At 43.1% G+C, this 21,905-nt stretch overlaps 1 protein-coding gene across 2 annotated transcripts in view; it reads right to left on the bottom strand.

Annotated features, from left to right (window-relative positions):
* The window catches only part of Papss2 (3'-phosphoadenosine 5'-phosphosulfate synthase 2), a 71,485-nt gene extending 53,914 nt beyond the window's left edge, over window positions 1–17,571 (bottom strand). The window contains exon 1 of one of the 2 annotated variants that reach the window (XM_034498712.2): window positions 17,398–17,571. In XM_034498712.2, the coding sequence (XP_034354603.1) occupies window positions 17,398–17,424 (27 nt within the window). In that variant the 5' untranslated portion in view covers window positions 17,425–17,571. The remainder of the gene's footprint in view (window positions 1–17,397) is intronic. The other variant, XM_076919157.1, reaches the window with a different exon arrangement.
* Window positions 17,572–21,905: the final 4,334 nt, after the last annotated feature.

The raw sequence follows: 21,905 nt of genomic DNA, 5'->3' as shown, positions 1-21,905 counted from the left end.
TTGACTGAGGTGGGAGGAAGCTAGATGCTCAGGGTAGGGTAGGGTAGGGTAGTCAGCCTGTATTCCATACATGTGAAAACTGGCAAAGAACAAAAATTTTGAAAAAAAATCCTGAGGACTCTCAACATTTGACTGCATACATGATCTTTGTCTTGGTCTCTCCAATATCCTTATCAATACATCACATGTAAAAGCTATTTACATGTGTCTTGGTCTCTCCAATATCCTTATCAATACATCACATGTAAAAGCTATTTACATGAGTCTTGGTCTCTCCAATATCCTTATCAATACATCACATGTAAAAGCTATTTACATGTGTCTTGGTCTCTCCAATATCCTTACCAATACATCACATGTAAAAGCTATTTACATGTATCTTGATCTCTCCAATATCCTTACCAATACATCACATGTAAAAGCTATTTACATGTGTCTTGGTCTCTCCAATATCCTTATCAATACATCACATGTGAAAGCTATTTACATGTGTCAGTTCACTTCCTCTACATATTTTTCATGTTCCTTGAAAAGCAAATCTCCTCACACCACTCTCTGCCAGAAGTAATAATACAGTTAGTTTTATCCTTACCTTTCGAGAGATAGCATACGGATTTATAAATCTATTTTTTTTTTGGTCTAAAATATTACTTGACAATAGGTTTCATTTTACATTTTCCTAATCAAAGTGCTTGGAGAGTCTCCAACATTGGCATAGTCCCACTGAACCCGTCTTAATCAATTCCCACCATGCATGTATTATCACAGCAGCACATTACACAGTACAATTGTGCTATTCATTGAAGTTTGCCTTGCTCCCAGCATTTTGTCATTGTATGATGTCAAAGATGTCCTTGTGCCTACCTCATCGAACAGTGACAACTGTAGACAACTTACTTGCGAGATCTCTATTTTAAAAAAAAAAGAGCATCAGGATTTGAGTTGCTCAAAGAAAACACACACACACACACACACACACACACACGCATGCACACGCACACTAATTTAAATTTTGACAGGCTTTGCCAAAGCTCTGCTCTAAGTGTATCCCAGTGTTCCCTCATAGCCTCTCTTTAGAACATGCTGCCAAAAGCTTGTACCTTTGCCCACTGAGAAACAAAAAGCAAATCTCTTATTTTTAGTGTCCTTTCTTATCATCAATAAGGTTGGATTTTTTTTTATACATTTTGAGCCACTTCTATTTTCATTTCTAAAGCTTTCATTTTCCTTAATTTTTAAAAATGTGTATATGGCAGCCGGGCGGTGGTGGCGCACGCCTTTAGTCCCAGCACTTGGGAGGCAGAGGCAGGCGAATTTCTGAGTTCGAGGCCAGCCTGGTCTACATAGTGAGTTCCAAGACAGCCAAGGCTACACAGAGAAACCCTGTCTTGAAAAATAAAAAAAAAAACTGTATATGTGGTTATGTATATGCTTTTGAGATGGGATTGTTCAGTGTGGTCCGGGCTCGCTGCAAATTGGCAGCGACTGGCCCCTCCTTCGAATCTTGAGTGGGTGTGTGACATCACACTCTGATATTTGCATTCTTCTTGCATCTTATGCATTAGTTTGCATACTTTACAAGCATTGACTTATAAGGGCGCTTGATATTTTGAAAAACAGTCCACGTCTTCTATGAGCCGCATATTACTTCTCAGGGTACCTATCTTTTGATCTTTGTTTACACATTTTAATACTTAAAACATTTTTACTTTGCTCATCTATTTTTATGAGTGCCAGAGCACAGTTTGTGGGAGTTGGTTCTCTTCTTTCAAAATGTCGATCCTAGGCATGAATGTCACATTGTCAGGTTTGGCAGGTGCTGAGCCATCACACTGGCTTCTAAAACAGTTTCACATTAAAAACATGTTACGGAATCTAAGTGTATGTCATAGCCATTCTGAGACTGTAGACCCATTTTCTTCCTTCAGTTCTGTGTTTAGTTTAGTATTTTGTTGTTGTCCTCTTACAGCAAACTTCATTTTAAATCAAACTTTAAAATGCTTATCTTTATTTACAGAGCTAAGCATATCTTCCAAACAAAGTTATTTTCTCAGCTACATGGGAGTTTTTTAACCTTCATCTTTTGGTTGTCACTGACCCATGGACTTAGATATAGCATGGATCAAAGTCCAATCCGCATGCACACAGACAGTATTAACCTTATATGGTGAATGCAGTTACCCTATAAAGCCAGCAGATAATCCTCCAGGGCTAACTTTCTTTCTCTTGTATTTGCTGAAGATTGAACTGGAGCACATGGTAGGTGAGTGTCTCTCCCACTGAGCTGTCTGCTCATCCTTCTAGTAAAAACTCCATAGAAGAACTTCAACTGTACAAAACTGTGGAATTCTATTGTTCACAACAAGGTGGATGTCCCAGAGGAGACAGAGCTTCCGAGGAGGCAATTCACTTAGCTCTCAGTTCTGCTCCTTCCTACACAGGGTTGTAAAGGGACTTGGCAAGGAACTGCCTTTCCTTTATATCCGACCCAGCTCCTGTACGTTTCATCTCTCACATCTGGCCCCAAAGTATCCCAACATTCATTTTGCATTCAGAGACTTATATTGGAAAATGAAAGAGAGAGCATAGCATAGATTTTAAATTTCACGTTACACATTTGTTTTTTCAAAAGAGTGTAACTAAGTTCACTTCAAAATAATAGGGAAGGAAGAAGGTAAAGGAAAGCTGCTGCCTTTCCCACAGGCAAGTAATCACAGAGAACAGAGACTCAGCATTGGGAACTGATACAAGGGGCTGGAGACATGGCGCAGTGCTTAGAAGTGCTGGATGTTCTTCCAGAGGACCTGAGTTCAACTCCGACCTTGAGTGGCAGGTTACAACCTCTAACTCCAGCTCCAAGGCATGGCACCTCTTCTGGCCTGTATTGTGTCTCTTTACACACACACACACACACACACACACACACACAAACGTGTGTGTGTGTGAAAATAAAAAATTTTTATACAAAAATTGTTATAAACTTGAATTATCTAATCTGAGTAAGCCTACACTAAATAATTGCCTTTTGTTTTTATTCGTGCACAGAGAGTCAATACCCTTTTTGAAGATCACAGCTATATAAAGTCACGCTAATTTTTACACCTCATAAGATAAAGTTAACAATCACCATCAGTTAAAGTAATGCCAGGTACCTGTTAATCTGGATGAAAAGGTACAAGGATTATAAGCTAATTTTATTCACTATAAGTAATTTTAGATGTCAGGTATTAGGCATGAGTAATATTTCTGCCCTTGAGGTACTTACATATTTTTTCCCCTTAGAAATGCCAGTATTACACTAACTCATAGAGGAAAGACAAGCTTGCCTCCAGAAGGTTCTTCCAGTGTGGTCGCCAGCATTTAAATCTGCCAAATGTGCTGCGAGAATTCTCCTAGATTTATTTCCATCCTAACACTGATGGGTCAATAGTGAGATCTAAGTGCTCCCAGTTACTCACTTAAGTCACTTTCAATTGTCACAGCCGGATAGAGAAAATTTACAGAGAAAGATTCAAGGACAGCTGTAGAAAGGGCGCCTTCAGTCACCGTGAGATGGGACAAGAAGAGCCAGCTTGGGAATGATTCAGCTGGGTGTTTAGTTTTACATCTTCTATGAGGAATGTGGTGATTACAGAGCTGGTGAGTGACCCGAGAGATCTGGGAAGGGAAAAAGAAGGCATTCTGCAGCACAGAAAAGCCACTGTCTACCACCTAGCTGGCCCTGGCATATCATAGAGCTTCCCTTCTGTGTGAGAAATAAAACCAGGACAGATTGAGGACCTTCCTCATCAGCTTTTAAAGACTGTTGCTTTGCCCCAACACAGACCAGTTCTGTCAGATGCTCCTGGAATAGCATCCAGGCTTGGTAGAATTGAGAAACACAAGAATCAATCTCTGTGCTCACAGCCAGGTCTCAGTAAAGTGAGAGACTCAATCAGATAACCAGCACAATGAACAGATAGAAGAAAGAGAAAAACCCATCAGGTAGGTGGAATTTCTAAACTCAAGTCTAGAACACGTAACAATATGCAGTTATATTCACAGATAAACCTTGGCTTCTTTGTACATGGATAATAAATATACTTGACTGAATGAACACAAGCACAGAATGACATGGACGGTGTTAGGGGACTGGTCTGTGGTAGCATTTGTAACTCTTACCAATTGCAAACGTAAGAAATAGATGCATACATAGCATATTGGAAAATCCAAAACAAAAATACTTTTAATATAAACTATAATTCTGTGACCCCTTTCTTAGGAAAAAAAATGTTTCTAGATGCATGAAACACAAAGGATTGCAACAAACAAAAACTGCATTATGATAGTCAAAGCATTAAAGTTACAGCCGGTAATAAATATACTTATCTATCAACATTAATTGACAAGATCTAGCTGTCTATAGGGAGCTTAGCAACAATCTTTACTCTGTAGTGATAAAGAGCTCAGATACTCTGTAGTATCTGCAACCGTATGTATATATGATGTGAAAACACTCATGGTTTCTATTGGCAACATGGTTATAAATACTAGAAGCACTGCTATGGTTTTCCATCTCTGCTTATAATGGGCTAAATTTCAATTATAGATATAAAATCTGTTTGCAACTTTGAACTCTGGAGTCTAGTGAGGAACCTCTGGCCTATGTCATGAGCTTTCTTGAAAGGCCTTGGAGACTCAGCCAAAACACCCTCGGTACTCAGTAACTTCACTTACTGGGCTCTAATCCTGCAGATGAATACAATGCCTCAGGCAGGCCTGAATAAAACACAGAAAGCAAAGAGCTCTTAGACACAGGACAGCAATGGATGCCACTGTGAAGCTCTGCCTCGAAGATTCAAATACATTTATTATTTGAATTAAAATTCAAATGTATTTATAATTCATTTTTGCACACTTTCAGTGTTCTGCATGGTTCCTTTAAAACGTACGAGATGAAAGTTCATAGATCAGAAGGGAGAAGAAGAGAGAAAGTAAACCAGAGATAAAATGAAGACCAAAACTCACAACCATGAAAAACGAAGTAAACCACAACTTCAATTCTGGCCAGCAGTTGGGCATGCATGTAGACACTGAAAACCTGAATAGTCACGGAATTCAGGAAAATATTAACCTCTGCATTAAGACAGAAATTCCCCCTATGGATGTTTATAGAAAGACTGACTTATAAATCGCATTTGCAAAATGGTTCAGTGGACAAAGGTATCTACTACCAAGCGTAATGACTTGAGTTTAACTCCCAGGATGCACATAGAGTAAGGCATGAACTAACTCCCACAAGTTATCTTCTGACCTCCACCGATGGCAAAGCTCCGCGTGTCCCCCACAAAGGAAGCATAAATGCACTTTTAAAAAAGAGAGCGAATGCCACAGATCTTTACAAAGACAATATTGTAAATAACGAAGCTTAGCGATACTAGTAAGAAACAGGAAAACCTTCACAAAAATTTAAAAACTGTATATATTATTTAAAAAAAAAACAAAACAATGGCAAAATAGCAAGCCATTGGGCACAGCTGGGTAGCCCCGCCTTCCCTCGGCTCTCCAAAAGGCGCCTCGTCCAGCTGAGCGCTGAGGGCCTGTAGGCCTCATCACCAGAACTGAACAGGGAACACCCAACAATCCACAGTGGGGAAGTGGCAAACTTTTCTTGAGGCCTCCGAAGGCAAACATCTGAGCTTTGCTGGAATCACGGATCCTGTGACAAACTGCTGGGAAGTTAACTGTGAACATCCTGTGCTCTCATGAGGTTTATTTATGGACTCTGGAATTTGAACTTCTTACGTGTTTCATATACCGTGAATTGTGTAGGAAGTGCCCCTTTTTAAATTTTTTTTCAGGGATGGGGAGCAATAAAGATAAAAATAATCGAAAAAAAGTTTGTTTCCTTAAATATTTTAAAGATAGAGAAACAATACTTAGGTTACCAAAAGAAGCAAGGGGCTGGATTTGATCCAGATAAAAATATGTATAATTGGGGGAACCAAGTCACATGTTTGTAACAGTTTGTAACCCTAGGCCTTCTAAGAAAATGAGGGCATTTCATGGTCCACTTCACAAATAAACTCAGAGCCCTTTCTCCTGAATGCTGTTTGTTTAGCTGTAGCTTCTCTCAGCTCTGAGAGGAAGCGAAGGCTTGGCATTTCCTCATGATCTATTGGGTGACAATTTGCTGCATCCTTTTCTATTCCAATGTCTTCATCTATGAAGAGAGATGCTTGCAGTGGACCCTTCACTGTTTCTGGGACAATTAGTAAATTGCATGAATAAAGCAAGTGTGAGGAGTGAAGAATCGCACCCCCCAACGGGGCCCTGTTCTAGTTACACTGTCACCTTACAGTGTACACATCAAGTTGAGGTTCCTGATACGTGTGACTCCCTCCACACAGTTAGAGTTCAATAGGGATCCTGGTGGGGGCAACAACTCACCCTGCTGGTGTTCCACTGTAGGCTTGTTTTTTTTGTTGTTGTTGTTTTGTTTTTCAATCCGGTCTGAGAAGCAGGCTGTGTTTATGACATGGGCTCCTCGAACCACACAAGATTAAAATTCTTTGCTGAGCCAGGGAAATGCCAGTGTAACCTCTAGCACATCCCAGAACAGGCCCACAGCTTGTTGGCCTTTGGGATCTTGTAACTTATGAATACTCAACTGTGAAGCACTTACATAATGAACAAGGCCAGGTCTAGAGTTACATGTACGTTGCAGTGGTTATTTCTAAGGACACTTACTCTTGAGTACGTGCATTCATTCACTGGAACAATGAGGCCTTGTAGTATTAAGGTGAAATGTTGGGTTTGAGTCCAAGGGCTACCATCACTAAACAGAGCCCCAGGGCCTCATCCACAACAATATTTATTCCCTATTAATGACATTTGCTAAAACCCACATCTTCTAAAGTTTATACAACACTCTAAATAGCCCTCAAGGTAAATAGTTTTCAGTGTGACCCCATCTTTTAAATTTCTTCACTTCATTAATCTGCGCCTACAAAGGACACAATTAAAACATATGTTTCAATAGCCAAATCTCCTTTCTCACACTTATCTTTCTTATCTACCTATTAACTGGGAGGGGGTGGGCTGCTTGAGAACAGCAAATGAGTCTGAGAATGCCAACTCTTCCACAGAGTACCTGGAGGAAGAGCTGGGGAACTTTCTAGAAAGGTCCTGTATAAATCTATTCTCTTTCTCTATTTACTGAACCCCATCAGATTTACAGCGTACCCTTCTGAATCCCCAGGGAATTTATGTTCTCAAGGAAAATTAATTACACAAGGGATGTTCACAACACTTTATTACAACACCAAAGAAAGTATGTAAGATATAGGTGTGGGTCTGTGTGTATGTGTGTGTATGTGTGTGTATGTGTATATATGTGTATATATATGTGTGTATGTGTATGTATGTGTGTGTGTATATATGTGTGTGTATGTGTGTGTGTCTGTGTATGTATGTATGTGTGTGTCTGTGTATATATGTGTGTGTATGTGTGTATGTGTGTGTATGTGTATATATGTGTGTGTATATGTGTGTGGGTGTGTGTGTCTGTGTATGTGTGTATGTGTATATGTGTGTAGCCACATTCCATTGTGAAGTCATGGGAAGAGAGAGCTGCCGTTTCCTTAGCGATCACTCTCCCTTTAGTTTAAATAATGCAAGTTCTTCCCAAGTAAAAACTCCACTTTCCCTCCATGCAACTGACCCAGCCATTGTCCTCCTGCACAAGAGATGTGGACTCCGTGGTCTTCGGCAGCAGGCCTTGAGGAATGGCGACCCAGACCTTCTTAGCACCAAGCCTTGCAATGATAATCTGAGACAGACTGTCTTGTGCTGTGCTAGAAGAAAATGATTCCCCCCCCCCCCCATTTTGCTTCCAAACAGGACATGGGAGGCCTCTTTATAACCCCGAGATCTACTCACTCTTTATTGATTTACAATCAAATGGAAAGAGATCTGGTGGCCCACACACTTAAGCCTCACATTCTAATTGGATCAAATTCTTACTTTGCAAAAAAATAATCTCTTGGTGGTCTAGTTTCTAGTTTCCTTTTATCATCTACAAATTACGCTTGCAACTCGGTTCACATATTGCCAGCTTCCATGGAAACAAACCAGCCTGTGCATATTCACTGAACACTGGCAAGGTAGCATGGCTAAGCCATAAAAGCTACTGCCCATACAAGGAAAACATATTCACTTCTGTCATCCTGAGGAAGGATATGTCTGATGGCCACGTCTGATAGAACAGAATATAACCGCTCACTTATGCCGTTTACTCTTTTTTTTTTTAAGTGCTAAGGAATTCCTCCAATTTGAATTCATTATTATTGTCTTGAGATGTTACTGATAGACGGCTGCCAAAATATTGTACAAATGAGGTGGTAATAGACCATGAGTTACCTGAGCCAACTGGGTTTGCCACTTGGCAATAAGCCTTGCTCCCTCTGTGAAATCAACAGCTTAGCTATGGAGAGCTAGCAAGCTTTCAGCTGCTTCTGTGAGTGTCTCTCTGAAGACTCACTTCAGCTGAGTAAGCTCCCTGCAGAGTTGTCCACGAATTCATTGGTGACCTGGGAAGGACTGAATGAACTCAGGTGCTACTCGATAAATGCTGGTTAAAATAAAATCACAGCACAGGACAATTTTATAACAAACCAGGCAGATTCCACGAACCGTGGATTGAACCAGGGTTTATTTGCCTAGCTCATTTAAACCAAAGGGTGAATGTGAATTTTTTTTCCTTTTTTTGTTTTTATTTTTATTTTTTTTAGTAACCGCTCAAAACACTGTGGTGATAGGGACCCAATGGACTGAGAGCTGTAATTAGTGATGTAGATGAGGATGAAAATATTCTCTGGAGACTCGGTGAGCTAAGCAGATTTACCCAGGGGCCTTGTGACCACTGTCATTAACTTCCTGATGCTTCATGATCTTGAAAAACACCACGGTCAGATGGATTAACAGAGAAGCACACGTAATTGGAGCGATCCAGCTTTCACCTAGTATGATTTGATCTGTGCTGCCCATGAGGCACTTCTCTCTCACATCCTCTGCCCTTGTCCCCTTCTTCCCTCTCTGACAGAGTCCCTGTATCCCAGGGCGACCTCACCTGGTAGCTGAGGATTGACCTTGAACTTTCCTGCTCCATCTCCTAAGAGCTGCGATTGCAAGCTTCGAAGCTTCCAGTTTACGCAGCACCCACGGGGTCTAACCCTTGCTTCCAGATGCTTGGCAAGAACTCCAGCAATCAAATGTCACCACTAGCCCCAATATCACATTTTAGATTAAAAAAAAAAAAAAAGCCATTCAATTGCTTGAGAGGGTTTAACTGGCTAGAATGCTTTGGCATTGCCAAACAACATCTTTCAAATACCGCTCTTTGGTCTGTATGTCTGTCTGCAGAATGTTAGAATACAGCGCTAGCCTTGAGTTGACAGTGTGCTGTGACTCACTCACTGATAAACCGGCTAGGAGGGAATATTTATCTTATTTATGGAAAACATTTCTTGGTGACTAGAAGTCAAGACGAAGTAGCAGGGAAAGGGTACGGCCATTTTCAAAGGACATATGATAGACAAGTGTAAGATATACACTGTGTTGTCAGCATCAAGTTTAACAGTGTCGTCGCCGAGCTGTCAGCCAGGAGGATGGCTCCCGGGGCCAGCAGGACTTTCAGCTGCTACTCATCAGTTCAGATGTAATACAAGGCATGAGAGAGGTAGGCTCTTAATTTTCTGCCATGTTACTATTCTTTGAAAACCACACACACGCATGCACGCACGCATGCACGCACACACGCACGCATGCACGCACACACACTATTGAGTCTCTTGCTCAGAAAGTGAGAAAAGACAGTTGGTGAAATCGCTCAGCAGTAGATGTTCTGTGTCCTTAGCCTGCAGGAGGGACTGGATTCAATCCTCAAAATCACACATGTAAGAGTTAACTTCATAGGAAAAAGGGTTAAATACATAAGGAAAGTCAGTTGGAAGTTTTATTGCTTTTGGTTCAAGGCCACGGCAAGACTTCTGGGACAGAAGACTTAACATAAAGGCTGTGGGTGGGTAGCACCGGTACACCAATTAGAAAAAAGCAGACACTGTGTTTAAAATAGACTGAAACCATTTGAATGGACTGAAATCTATAAATAAGGAGTGTAGGGCTTCAGTAAATTCAATTGTGGCAAACGTGGTTCTTGGCTTTCATTCAATACATATTTGCATAGTTGACAGACAAACATATAAATGAGAACCCTGACAGGAACTTCAAAGGGACAGCATAAAGACCTTGGGAGGCGAGGAGGGGGGCCACATACCCAGGAATCTCCAGCAAGGAACGTAAAAGCTTGTTCAGGGTTTTAAATGCTAGTTAAAATATGAACATGAAGGAAATTACCAATGTCTTTTTCTCTTTATAAAAAAATATTATTTTGATTTTACGTGTGCGTGTTCATGTGTGTGTGTGTGTGTGTGTGTGTGTGTGTTAAGAGCATGGTTGTTCACAGAGTGGAAGAATGCACTGGGTGTCATGGAGCTAGAAGGAGCCACTTGATGTGGGTGCTGAGAACTGACCCTGGGTCCTCTGGAAAAGCAGAACATACTCCTATCATCCATCTCACCCTCTGCCTCTCCATCCCCATCACTAACACTGTAAGTTGCCAGTCGTTTTGGAAACTAGGAAGGTAGAAATTATCCATATATTGACCATGATTGAAGCAGACTGTGAATAAGAGGCAGGAGAAACAAAAATCTCTGATTTTATCATAAGTGTTTAAAATCAGTAAGTCTGGAAGTAATTTTAAAAGAATCTACTAGATTTAGGTTAAAGAGAAGTAATTGTCATGTAATTATGCTCGGTGTAGTTGCTTAGTTAACAAAAACATATATATATATATATATATATATATATATATATATATATATATATAATTTTTGAGACAGAGTTTCTCTGTGTATCTTTGGCTAGGTTGGAACTCACAGAAATCTGCTCCCTGAGTGCTGGGATTAAAAGTATGTACCACCATGCCTGGCAAAACAAAAATTTTAATAATGAAATATGTAAAGCAGATATATTAACTAGTTAGTTGAAGCTAATGTTAATCCAGCATGGAAATGAGCCTTATATGTGAAGCAGTGTTTTATAGAATACATTTAGGTAACTATTTTAGGAACATTTTACAGCAGACCACAGGCTATATATTTTTATTACCAACATTAATATTTGTACTAGACAGATTGAGTTTGCTGTGTTTAAACTGTAGTCACTTTCACAATACTGATTATTGTTCAGCAAGTAAATTCACGAGCACAGGAAGAGTTGCCACAGCAAACAGGGCGTGCTTCTCACACCAGGTCCCATCAGGGCCTGGTTATACACCTTGCACTCTTGCAGAAAGAGAAAGGGGGGGTGGGGAGAAACTTTTATATTGGATATCTATTTATCCTAACTTGGGGGAAAATAATTATTTTTTTACATAAATCAATTATTTATTTGTATTAATTAATTAATACAAAGCAGGAACCTGAAAGAAGAACCAATTTGTCAAAAATCCTAGGTCTATGACAAACCAGTTTTTCCTTCTGGGATGGTTTTGTTTAACCTTTATTAGGAGAGAGACAAGGGGAGCTTAGAGGCCAGAGTGAACCAGGGAAGGAGTGTAGTTCGGATCCTCTTCATCAAGCTATGGGATGAGGGATGAGGGATGAGGGGTGAGGGGTGAGGGGTGAGGGATGAGGGGTGAGGGGTGAGGGGTGAGGGGTGAGGGGTGAGGGGTGAGAGGTGAGGGGTGAGGGGTGAGGGGTGAGGGATGAGGGATGAGGGAGTTAGGTGTGTTTATGATCCCAGAGGGAAGAGTCCTAGGTGAACCCCAGCAGTTTCCAGGACTCCCCAAAGCCCCAGTAAGGCACAACTGAGCAGGAGTTGCCACCCACACTCCTGAGGGTAGTGTGGAGATGTCAAGGAACTGATCCAGCTCCACCTGTTTTCTCCAGAGTCCTAGGGCTACGCCAGAACAACACAACAATGTTACAGGCTCAGGAAGGAGAGGTGTCTGAAACTGAAGGGACCTCTCTCAGATGAGAACCAGAGGGCACGTGGGGGAAAACACAACTCGAAGGATTAAGGCCACTAGGGCCACGTCACCGACCCACACACCATCTTTGTAGAGGAAAGAGAATTTAATTTCCCATTTCTGCTGACTCATCTGACTCAAGTTCTCGTGTCAGTGGACTATACCCTTTTAAAAATGACGTGGGGTGCTGGGGAGGTGGCTCATTGGGTAAGAGCAGCTGCTGCTCTTACAGAGGACTGGCGTTTGGTTTCCAACACTTACACTGTGCGGCTCACAACTGCTTTTTGACACCAGTTCCAGGGGCTCTGACATTCTCCTCTGGACTGCACATGCATGTGGCATATAGTCACGTAGGAGCACACATATACACAGAAATAAGAAGGCAACACATCTTTTGTTTTGAGACTGACATAGCCATGGTCAGATACAGGTAGGACTTGGCATGTTAGCGCTAATAGAAATTGGGAAAAGACAAGGGGCTTGTATCTCCTGCAGTGATGAGTTAGCCTTCCCTGATAATCACTTAAAAAGCTTGTTATGGAAAGAAACTAGCAGGATGAAATCTGGAACAACGTGGGACCCCAAAAAGCAAGCATGGTGGCACTTTTACCCTCCTGGGACATGTGTGTGACAGGGATATATTTGAACTGATTGCAGCAGCCTCGTTCATAGAAGTAGAATGGTAATCAAAGCCTAGGGCACACATAAGACCCTTCTTCTCCTGTTACTCAGGGCTTCTAAGAGCTGTGTTCTGAACATTAGGGTGGACCAGAGCAAGCCCACCTTCTAGCTCTCCGAGGACAGTAACTGTAGTGTATGAAGGGTGTGTTGGGTAGATAGAACTGCTTTAAACACTGCATCTATGAGGAGGGTCTTAGGTTCAAACTCAAATTCATACCACTCGGGTGGTATTTTCAAAAAGAGGTTTTGATTGACTGAGCCCAGACACGGAGTGCACCCAGGACCCAAAGTGAGTCCTTCCTGAAAAAGGCCACTCAGCTGCAATGTATCTCTGTAAATATTTTTTTAAGGGGGCAGTAATGAAAAATCCCTGATTAAAAATAAGCAAACACACACAGATATAAGAACAAAAAGCATCAAGTATGGAAATCTACTAAAACCACACGTTTTAAGTAAGTTTTTGTAACTCTGAGTTCAGTCATTCATTCCACATGTCTTGGGCACTTCCTCTGTGCCAGGCAGTGTTGCATGTGCTGAACACACATGCTGTCATGGTGTCACATGATCAAATCTCCTAGACACTAAAAGTCTGCTGACCTGCCATCAGATTGGAGCTTAATTTACCTTTATTTCCGGAGTTCTCCCAAACACAAAGTCTAATGAATGCCCCATTACCATTTAGTGGCAGATTGTGAAATAAACAGAAGTCTCTTAGGACTAAGGTTGTTGATATCACTGGTTCCTTTCTCAGAATCTTATTCCCGAAGGTTCCACGGCTGAGATGAGCCCAATTATTTGAGGAAAACCACAGAGCCATGCATATTAGCAGGAAGCTCATATAGGACAAACTGGGTCCTCCCTCAAGGATGTTACCTCAAGGGTAAATATCTCTAACTTTGTGAAGTTCCAAGCAGGTGGCCTATTACTGGGAATCATAGCATGAATTGGAAAACATTGGTTTTTAAGGTCCATCTGGAAAGAGTCAAAGGCATAGGAAGGGTGGAGAAAAGTTGGATCAATATTTAGTTACACAGGGACTGCCTGCGCTCACCACAGTGCTAGCAGAAATCTCAGTGGTACAACATTTGGGACAGAGAAGTGTGTTTGCACTAATTATTAACCCGTATCTTCTATTCAGACTTGCACGGAGAGTATTCAAACTGTCGCCTCCACAATTCTGTGTTTGTTTTCTCTTATCAAACATTCTGTCAATTGTCATTTACTCCACCCTCCAGAAACCCATGCTTTCTTCTCACTTATGCCAAACCACAACAGTACGGTGTGATCATAATCAAATCAGACTCAGCCACGAAGGTGGCAGGAGCCTGTAATCCCTGCATTCAGGAAGCAGAGGCAAGAAGACTGACTGTGAGCTTGAGACCAGCCTGGGTTACACAATACGAGGGAGTCTCAAATGTTAGGAATGATTAAGTCACTCTTATCCCATTTTACACATGAGAAGACAAAGAGCGAGAAGGACAGACGCTTCCTGAAGCAGGTGCGGAGGAGCCTGGGAATTTGTTTTACCTGCTCAACCGACCTGAAGTTAAATCGTGCTCAGCCAGCGGTTCCTCTCACCTGGATAAGGTTCAGTTACTTTCCAAGGTGAAAGGCGCCTGGGGGATGAACAGGGAAACCCTGTGCATTTGAGTGCACAATTCTAGCAAGGGCTGGCTTCCCTCCTCCTCGCCCCCCCCCCCCCCCCCCCGCCATTAGCGATGCTTCATCTACTAATTCACATCTTGACTTAGGTAGTGGCTTAAAAAGCAGCTTCTTCCAAGAAAGTGAAGCACCACTGTGCAGAACTTTTAGACTCATGAAAATGCAGATCATTGCTGTAGCCTCGGGGAGCCTTCGGGGGACTTCAGGACCTCAGACTATTGCTGTAGCCACAGGATGCCTTCCGGGCTTCAGGACCCACTCCATGCATTCCTAACACTGACTTACTTCATCCTTCAGAAAAGATCATAATATCTCAGTCATAGCTTCTAAGTTGGCTATCTCCAGATCATCAGAACCTAATCTGTGGATCTTGAAAATGCTAACCCAGGAAATAGTGCAGGAAAAGAGACCCTGACTTGGCCTTTCCTTCTTTGCTGGCCTCTGAGACAGCCTGCCTTTCCTTCTCCAGGTATCTGTGTATACAGGGGATGAGGCTGGAGGTTAGCCAGGAATAGAGCTAAGTCGGGGTAGAAGACAGTATGTGACCAACAGCTGTTTCTTTGGTCTCCATGGCAAAGATGGCTAACACAGAAGGATGTACTAACCTCCCTTTATTAAAAGAACGGTTCTTTTTTTCCTAGAGCTGATGAATCATTTTGGTGCACTCTTTCATTTAGACTTTATGATTTACTGGTCCTAGAAAGGTTCGATGTGAAAGGCTGTATTCACCCAGTAAATAGGCAAAACCCTGAGGAAAAAAAAATTGCCGTTGACAACAATTTGCTAATGTGCTATTTGGGTTACTGGTTACAGCCTTCCTAGTCACCAGCCCATGTCTTCCAGCCTGGGTTTCACACTCTACACCATCAGGCACAGAAGAGGGTCCGCAAGCATCTGAGGTTACACAGTGGCTTGTAGTTGAATTAACCAGGCAGAAAGCAACATAACAACACAACCATCCCATCTCTTCAAGTCTGTGAAGAAAGCCCTTACTTAGGCTGCCTTCTGAGATGGGCCAGATTTACTTCTTAAGTAACTGATGAGTTCAGACGCCACATGTGTGGTGATGTTTGTTCTGTTCTGTAAGGTGTCAAAACCCAGTTTGAGTTAGCACCGACAGTTTGAGAGATTTCGCATGCACTTGAAGCCAGCCTGTTGAAGGACTAACAGCAAGTCCTTGGCCCTTTGGGAACTTAGGATGGTTGTTGGAAAATAATTTTTAGGCTAAGGAAATATTTGGAAGTTCTGCTTCAGTTAGCTCTTTAGAGTATTAGTTGATCACTGCCCCCCAAAAAAAGAAAGAAGGGGGAGTGGGAGGGGGAAGGGAGGAGAAAGAAGAGGAGGAAGGAGAAGAAGAACAACAAAAATAACAGAAAAAATGAATTAAAAATTTCAAAGTGTGTAAACATAAAACCCAAACTGTGGTGATCAAATTCCTCACTGGTAATGGTTCAGGTTCCCATGATGGACCGCTAAGGCCCTGCCTCAGCCCTGTATTTCCACAGACTCTTTCTAACTGAAGGCATGAGAAAAAGAGTCCAGTTGCTGACTGGTACTTCACAAAGTTCCTCCGAGGAACTGGAAGTTCTTGATGCAGGTAACGACATGGGACTAAACTGCCATCAACATTAAAAAATGACACCCCAGCAGGAAACACCACTTAACACTCACAGAAATGGATCATATAGATTTGAGAATTCAGGCGATAATCAATAAAACTCCTCACACACACTACTGAGATTCCCTCCACATTGAAATTACCATCAGAGGCAGCTAGATTCCAACTGCTGTCCCATTCCATAATGGTGCCACCTTCCTCCTGGATTCTCCCGATGGTCCAGTGTGACACCCCCACCAAGGACACACAGAGGACCCATAGTTTCTTCCACCTCCAGTTCCGACATGATCCTCTCCCTCCCACCCCTGCCTTCCCTCCCTTTCTGCTGCTTTTCTGTCCCCCAGTAAGTTTCTAAGTACACCAATGAGTAGCATATAGGAATAATAACCATTTCTAGAACACCTACTATGTGCCGAGTCTAAGTTTAATTATTTGAGAGGATTTCCCATTTACTCACCCCCCCACACACACACACACAATCATTTGAGACACGCAGTGTGGTGGTTAGAGGCAGCCGGTTAGCTGGGTGGGATTTTAATTATGTCTCTTAGACCACATCTGAGGGGACCCAGATGCTGTCTGTAAGGCTCCTCCTGACTCAGAGACTGTGATAATTACTCATTTTCCTCCACTCTTCTTGGAATATAGTTGGGCATTTTAAAGAATATGAATTTTGTAAGAGCCAGGGCAGTTGTGAGGAAAGATACTTTAATATACCCTAACCTTTCCCATTAAAAGGAGCTTGCTTCTGTAAACTCTCCACGTATCAAATGAATCACCCCATGCCAATAGGGAGAGAACCAGGCTACAGGGTCAAAATCTACCCGTATGGAAATGCAATTTCCTAGCTAATTGCAGATCTATGAAAGTCTGTCATTAAAGTCCACTCCAAGAAAAAGTCCCAAGGTTAAAAGAACCCCGGTGGTTGTCGCCGAGGTGTGGCCAGCGATCGGATCTGGCAGAAGAAGAGTCAGCTCAGCCCACCACCCACTCTGCGCGCGGGGAGGTCCTGTGGAAGACAGGGAGGGCGGTGGGAGGACTGGAGGAAGAAGGGACTTTCCTGTCGGCTACTGGTTTCGGGTTAGGACCCACTTTGCAAACTGGAGAAGGCTCTGGCGGGCTGGACTCCGACAGCTCGGAGGTTCCCAGTGGCACCGCACAGCGAGAGGCTCTCCGAGGGTGGCCCAGAGAAGGGAACGCAGACTTAGCTCCACGTCCCTGCATGTCCCGGGGCACCCGTGTCTTCCCTCCCGGCTCCGAGTCCCGCGCGGGAGCCTCCCGGGGAGGGCGGGACCCAGTACGAGTCGACTAGGAGGGAGGGAGGGAGGGAAGGAGAGGGAGGCCAGGCGGGCGGCTGGCAACCTACCGTCTTCTGCTTCTTGATCCCCGACATGCTGCGGCTGTGACGGAGCCTGGGTCCGGGGAGTAAAGACGTGGATGGCGGCGGTGGCTGCCGGGCTCCAGGGAAGGAGGTATAAAAAGGCTCTTCAGACACGTCGCACTTCCCTTGACCGGCCCCCTTCTCCTACTCCTCCTCCCGCCGCACTCCTCTCCGCCCCGTCGGCTCCGCCAGCAGCGCCCAGCCCCGGGGACCCGGCAGCCGCCAGGGCGGGGTTCCCCGCTGGCGCTCCGCCAGCTCAGGTCCAGGACCAAACCTGACACACGCTCTGCCCTCGGCCCCGGGAGCGCCGGTCACCTCTCACTTTTCACATCCCACAAGAATCTCTGGGACCCTAGAGCGTACTGAGTTAAAGGCGAGAGCAGATGAGGCCACCAGGCTTGCTGATGTGGACCTCAGAGCACCAGAGCCCAGGCTGTACTTAAACCTTTACGGATGCTCACTCTGCACCCCAGCGAACCCTGTCTTAGTCCTTGTGTGCTGCCATCGGGGCCTGGCTTCAGGCAACAAGTTCTTTCTCTCCATTTGGCAAATGAGGTCATCGAGATAGTTGAGGCTCCACCAGATTATATTCCAAGCGAGTGGGATTCAAACCTGGCCTGTTAGTGCAGAGTGTGACCCCTTGCCTCCCCCCTCCCCAGCATCATTACAGCAGGAAAAAGAAAAACCATAAATTTGTCAATTAACTGCTCTATGCACCTGATATTGTGATCTCGGTCCCTTCCGGTCCACAACATCACAGACTTAGTGCTATATGTCACCAAAAAGTCAAGTCAGCAGGGCCAGACCAGAGGATAGGCGATGGGAAAGCAGAGAGCCTTGTCATTTAGCTCAAACATTTCCCTACAGCAGCGCTTCTGCCAGTGGGGTGGGTCCAGAGGAGGAAACCATACCAGTTGAGGAGGATTATGGTCTTTAGGTTTTATGGGATGCCACTCTCTGGAAAGACCCAGGTGTCAGGGATGAGTAAGCCAGAGAGAAGCTATGCTGACCAGCACCTTTGGGAGCAGTCACCGGCTTTCCAGTAGGACCCTGTCTCCCTGTCTGAGGACACAAACAGGCCTATAGGACAGCGGCCCTCAAAGGAACCTGTAAGACCTTATCTTCTTCAATCATCCCACTCCCTTCTGTGAAAGGGCCAGAGACGTTTAGGTGTGAGATGAATCTTTTCTTCCACACCTAGTTTACTTCTAAAAGATGCTCAATTTTCCTTACATCTGAAGAGTTACTAGCTTCCCTTCTGCATGAGAAGCCAGGAACCTAAATAAATAAATAAATAAATAAATTTATTTAAGATTCAAAGGAACCAAAACTTTAATGGCAGCCTGAGCAGACAGATGATCATGTTCTTCACTGCTCCCATGCTAACATTCTTCCCAAGACTGTGTTCATCACCATGACCACGTGGTACTTACTGATTTACTATCCTCCATGTCACCCGCAACCTTCATACAAGGGCCCGATTTTGTCCACTTTCTTTGGTGAGGCTTGAGTAACCTAAAAAGGTTGAGCGCTTTATTGTTTAGAGAAGTTGGAATCAGTCAACTTATCGAAACCATCAGGGGAAACACGAGAATTCCAGCGTTGATGAGTGTTTATGTCACAGGCTCCCCAACCTATTTTAGGGGTGCTCAACATATTTTAATCAAGGATCTAACAAGGAGACACCACCCATGCATTGTCAGGACAAAGGAATTCAACCGCGTTGCCCCCTAGTGGGTGTAATGCGTAAGTGTTTGAGGAGAAAAAAAATGAATTGTTGAAACTCCTTACGTATGTAGCATTCCATTGTTGAGAAGTTCTGTCCTAAGGCTTCCCAGATATAGGCGACGTCAAGGCAAGAAATAGATCTCTTTAATCTTGTCACTTCAACAAATGCATGTTTGGAACCAGTAAAAAAAAAAAAAAAAAAAGATAAAGTCATGCCTTAACTGTTTTACCTTGACTTAAAGCATATATGTATCAAAAATATTTTGATGCAGGGCTATGGGCTTCTATCATGGTGTGGGGTCTACTAATATGTAAGAGTTTACATACCACCCCCCACTAGATGTGTACAATAATTTCCAGCTTGCAGCCTTGTAAACTGGAGCTTATAATTAAGAGCATTTGGACCTGAAAAGGTGAATCTACACCTAAGAGTGCTTGCTGCTTGCTGTTCAAGAGGGTTGGATTTAGTCCCCAGTGCCCATGTCAGATGGTCCCCTGTGACTCCAGCTCCAGGGGATCTGATGCCTTCTTCCCATCTCATTGGGCAGTGTCCCCAATCCCATACATAAGTAAGCTAATATTAATAAAAGATACTTTTAAAAATTAAAAACATTTAAAAATTGGTCTAAGAGGTAACAACCACCTTGATTCCTTCAAGAGATAGCCGTGTATCTTCATGTTATATTTGTCTGTTGTCTGGCCTGCCGTTAATTCTGCAGAAGCACAAAGGACAGTGGGAACTGGTTAACAAAGTTTCCTTGAGGAAGATTAAACATGACCTGGAACTTTAAGAACTGGTAGAGCTTTACGAGGTCTCTCTTCTCCAAAGTGGGTGGTATGAAATTTTTGAAAATTAAAGGCAGAGAGACACATGTGAAATCATATGGTATGTTCAGCAGATCACCAAGATCTCTACTGCTGATGTCAGAAGACATGACAGGAGAAGAGAGAAGGCTGGAAGGGAGAACATGCCGTTGCAATCAGACAGCAACAAGAATGTGTGTGTTTCCTCTTTTTGCTAATGGAGTATGTTAGCTGTATGGCTGGTCTCCACTGGAATGGTGGGATGCTGGTCAGGTCCAGGGATCAGAATTAACTGTCTCAAGATATCAAAGTCTGGTGAGTGAAGGGTGTGTGTGTGTGTGTGTGTGTGTGTGTGTGTGTGTGTGTACAGGGAAATATCTTTTTTTCTTCTCCTCATATATGTACATATGGTAGATATACATTTGCGTGTGTGTACACATGCACATGGAAGCTCAAGGTTGATGTGGAGAATCTTCTTCAGTTGTTCGTCCATATTATTCTTTACATTAGGGTCTCTCAACCAGTCTTAGAACTCAGCAATCCAGCTAGTCTTGATAGCCAGCTTGCTCCGGGAATCCATCCCTGCACACCGAGATTGGAATTACAGGTAGATCACCATGCCCATCCGTTATTTTCTTGGGTCTTTGGGAGATCTGTTCTGAGCTTCTTAAGCTTTAACTGCTGAGCTATTTCCCCAGCCCTTAGAAAAATGTCTTAAGAGCTGGTCTAGTTGGGTCTAGTGCCACAGGCTTGTCATTCTGTCTATTTGAGAGGCTGAAGGGGAGGATGGAAAGTTTAAGGCCTGCCTGGGCTACGGAGACGGAAGAACTGGAATGCGTGGGCATTTGGAGGGATGGATGAAGCTCAAGAGCAAAGAGCTAAAAACTAGGGCAATGGCCTCAGACGTTGAAGACATTTCATATTTGATCTGAGTTTTCAACGGTGGAAGGAGGCTGCAATAAGGGTGACATGCCATCTACTGACTGACAGTTGTAGCTCTGTGATATGATCTCCTATCTTCCTGTTCCTGAGTCTTTTTTTCTGAAGAAATCCAGCCTGTCACTGATGATTCGGTACAGTCTTCAGAGAAAAACTAGATGTGGTATGCCAACAGTGGACCCGGCCACTCAACAGCTGCCCCAGAGGGAAGTCATGTATTTCTTCCCCTAACCCACAGGTATTATGTAGTCTCTGTACTAATTTAGAGAGAAGGCTCACTGGGTTAAGATACTTGCTACAAAGCCCTATGACCAGAGTTCGAGTCCCATGATCAGAACCTGATCAGAACCCAAGTAGTGGAAGGAGAAAACCAACTAGTTCAAGTTGTCCTCTGGCTTCTATATATGAACAATGTCAAGTGCACACACACACACACACACACACACACACACACACACAATGTAAAGCAAAATAAAACAAGTATACTTCTTAGTATATCCACATGTTACATAAAATACAAACAGATCATTATAGAAGTTCCACACTTCAGGGAAGTGCAATGCCAAGAGTTGCATTTGTCAACTGTCAGGTAAACAAATGACATCAGCTCATTAACTGACTGAATTGCTTAGCTTTAAACGGATTCTTTGAAAAGATGTTTAGCAGCCGGGAGGTGGTGGCGCATGCTTTTAATCCCAGCACTTGCAGGCAGATTTCTAAGTTTGAGGCCAGCCTGGTTTACAGAGTGAGTTCCAGGATAGCAAGGGCTATACAGAGAAACTCTGTCTCAAACCCCACCTTCTCCCAAAAAAATCTTTAAAAAAAAATTTAAAAAAAAAAGAAAAGATGTTTAGCAATATGGCAGAACACTTAATTCATTGTTACACTTAGAACTTTAAATAATTGAAAAATATTCGATTAGACTTGAGTTGTTAAATTATTTAACTATTGGTTTACTTAAATAGACCTTTCTAGGACTTATATTCTAAAGAAATGAAGAAAAAAGAAAGGGGAAGGTGCTA

The sequence above is a fragment of the Arvicanthis niloticus genome, chromosome 1, assembly GCF_011762505.2.
Source record: "Arvicanthis niloticus isolate mArvNil1 chromosome 1, mArvNil1.pat.X, whole genome shotgun sequence".
NCBI lineage: Eukaryota > Metazoa > Chordata > Mammalia > Rodentia > Muridae > Arvicanthis > Arvicanthis niloticus.
The sequence above is the reverse complement of the archived record's forward strand: the minus strand, read 5'-3'. Positions and strand labels throughout refer to the sequence as shown.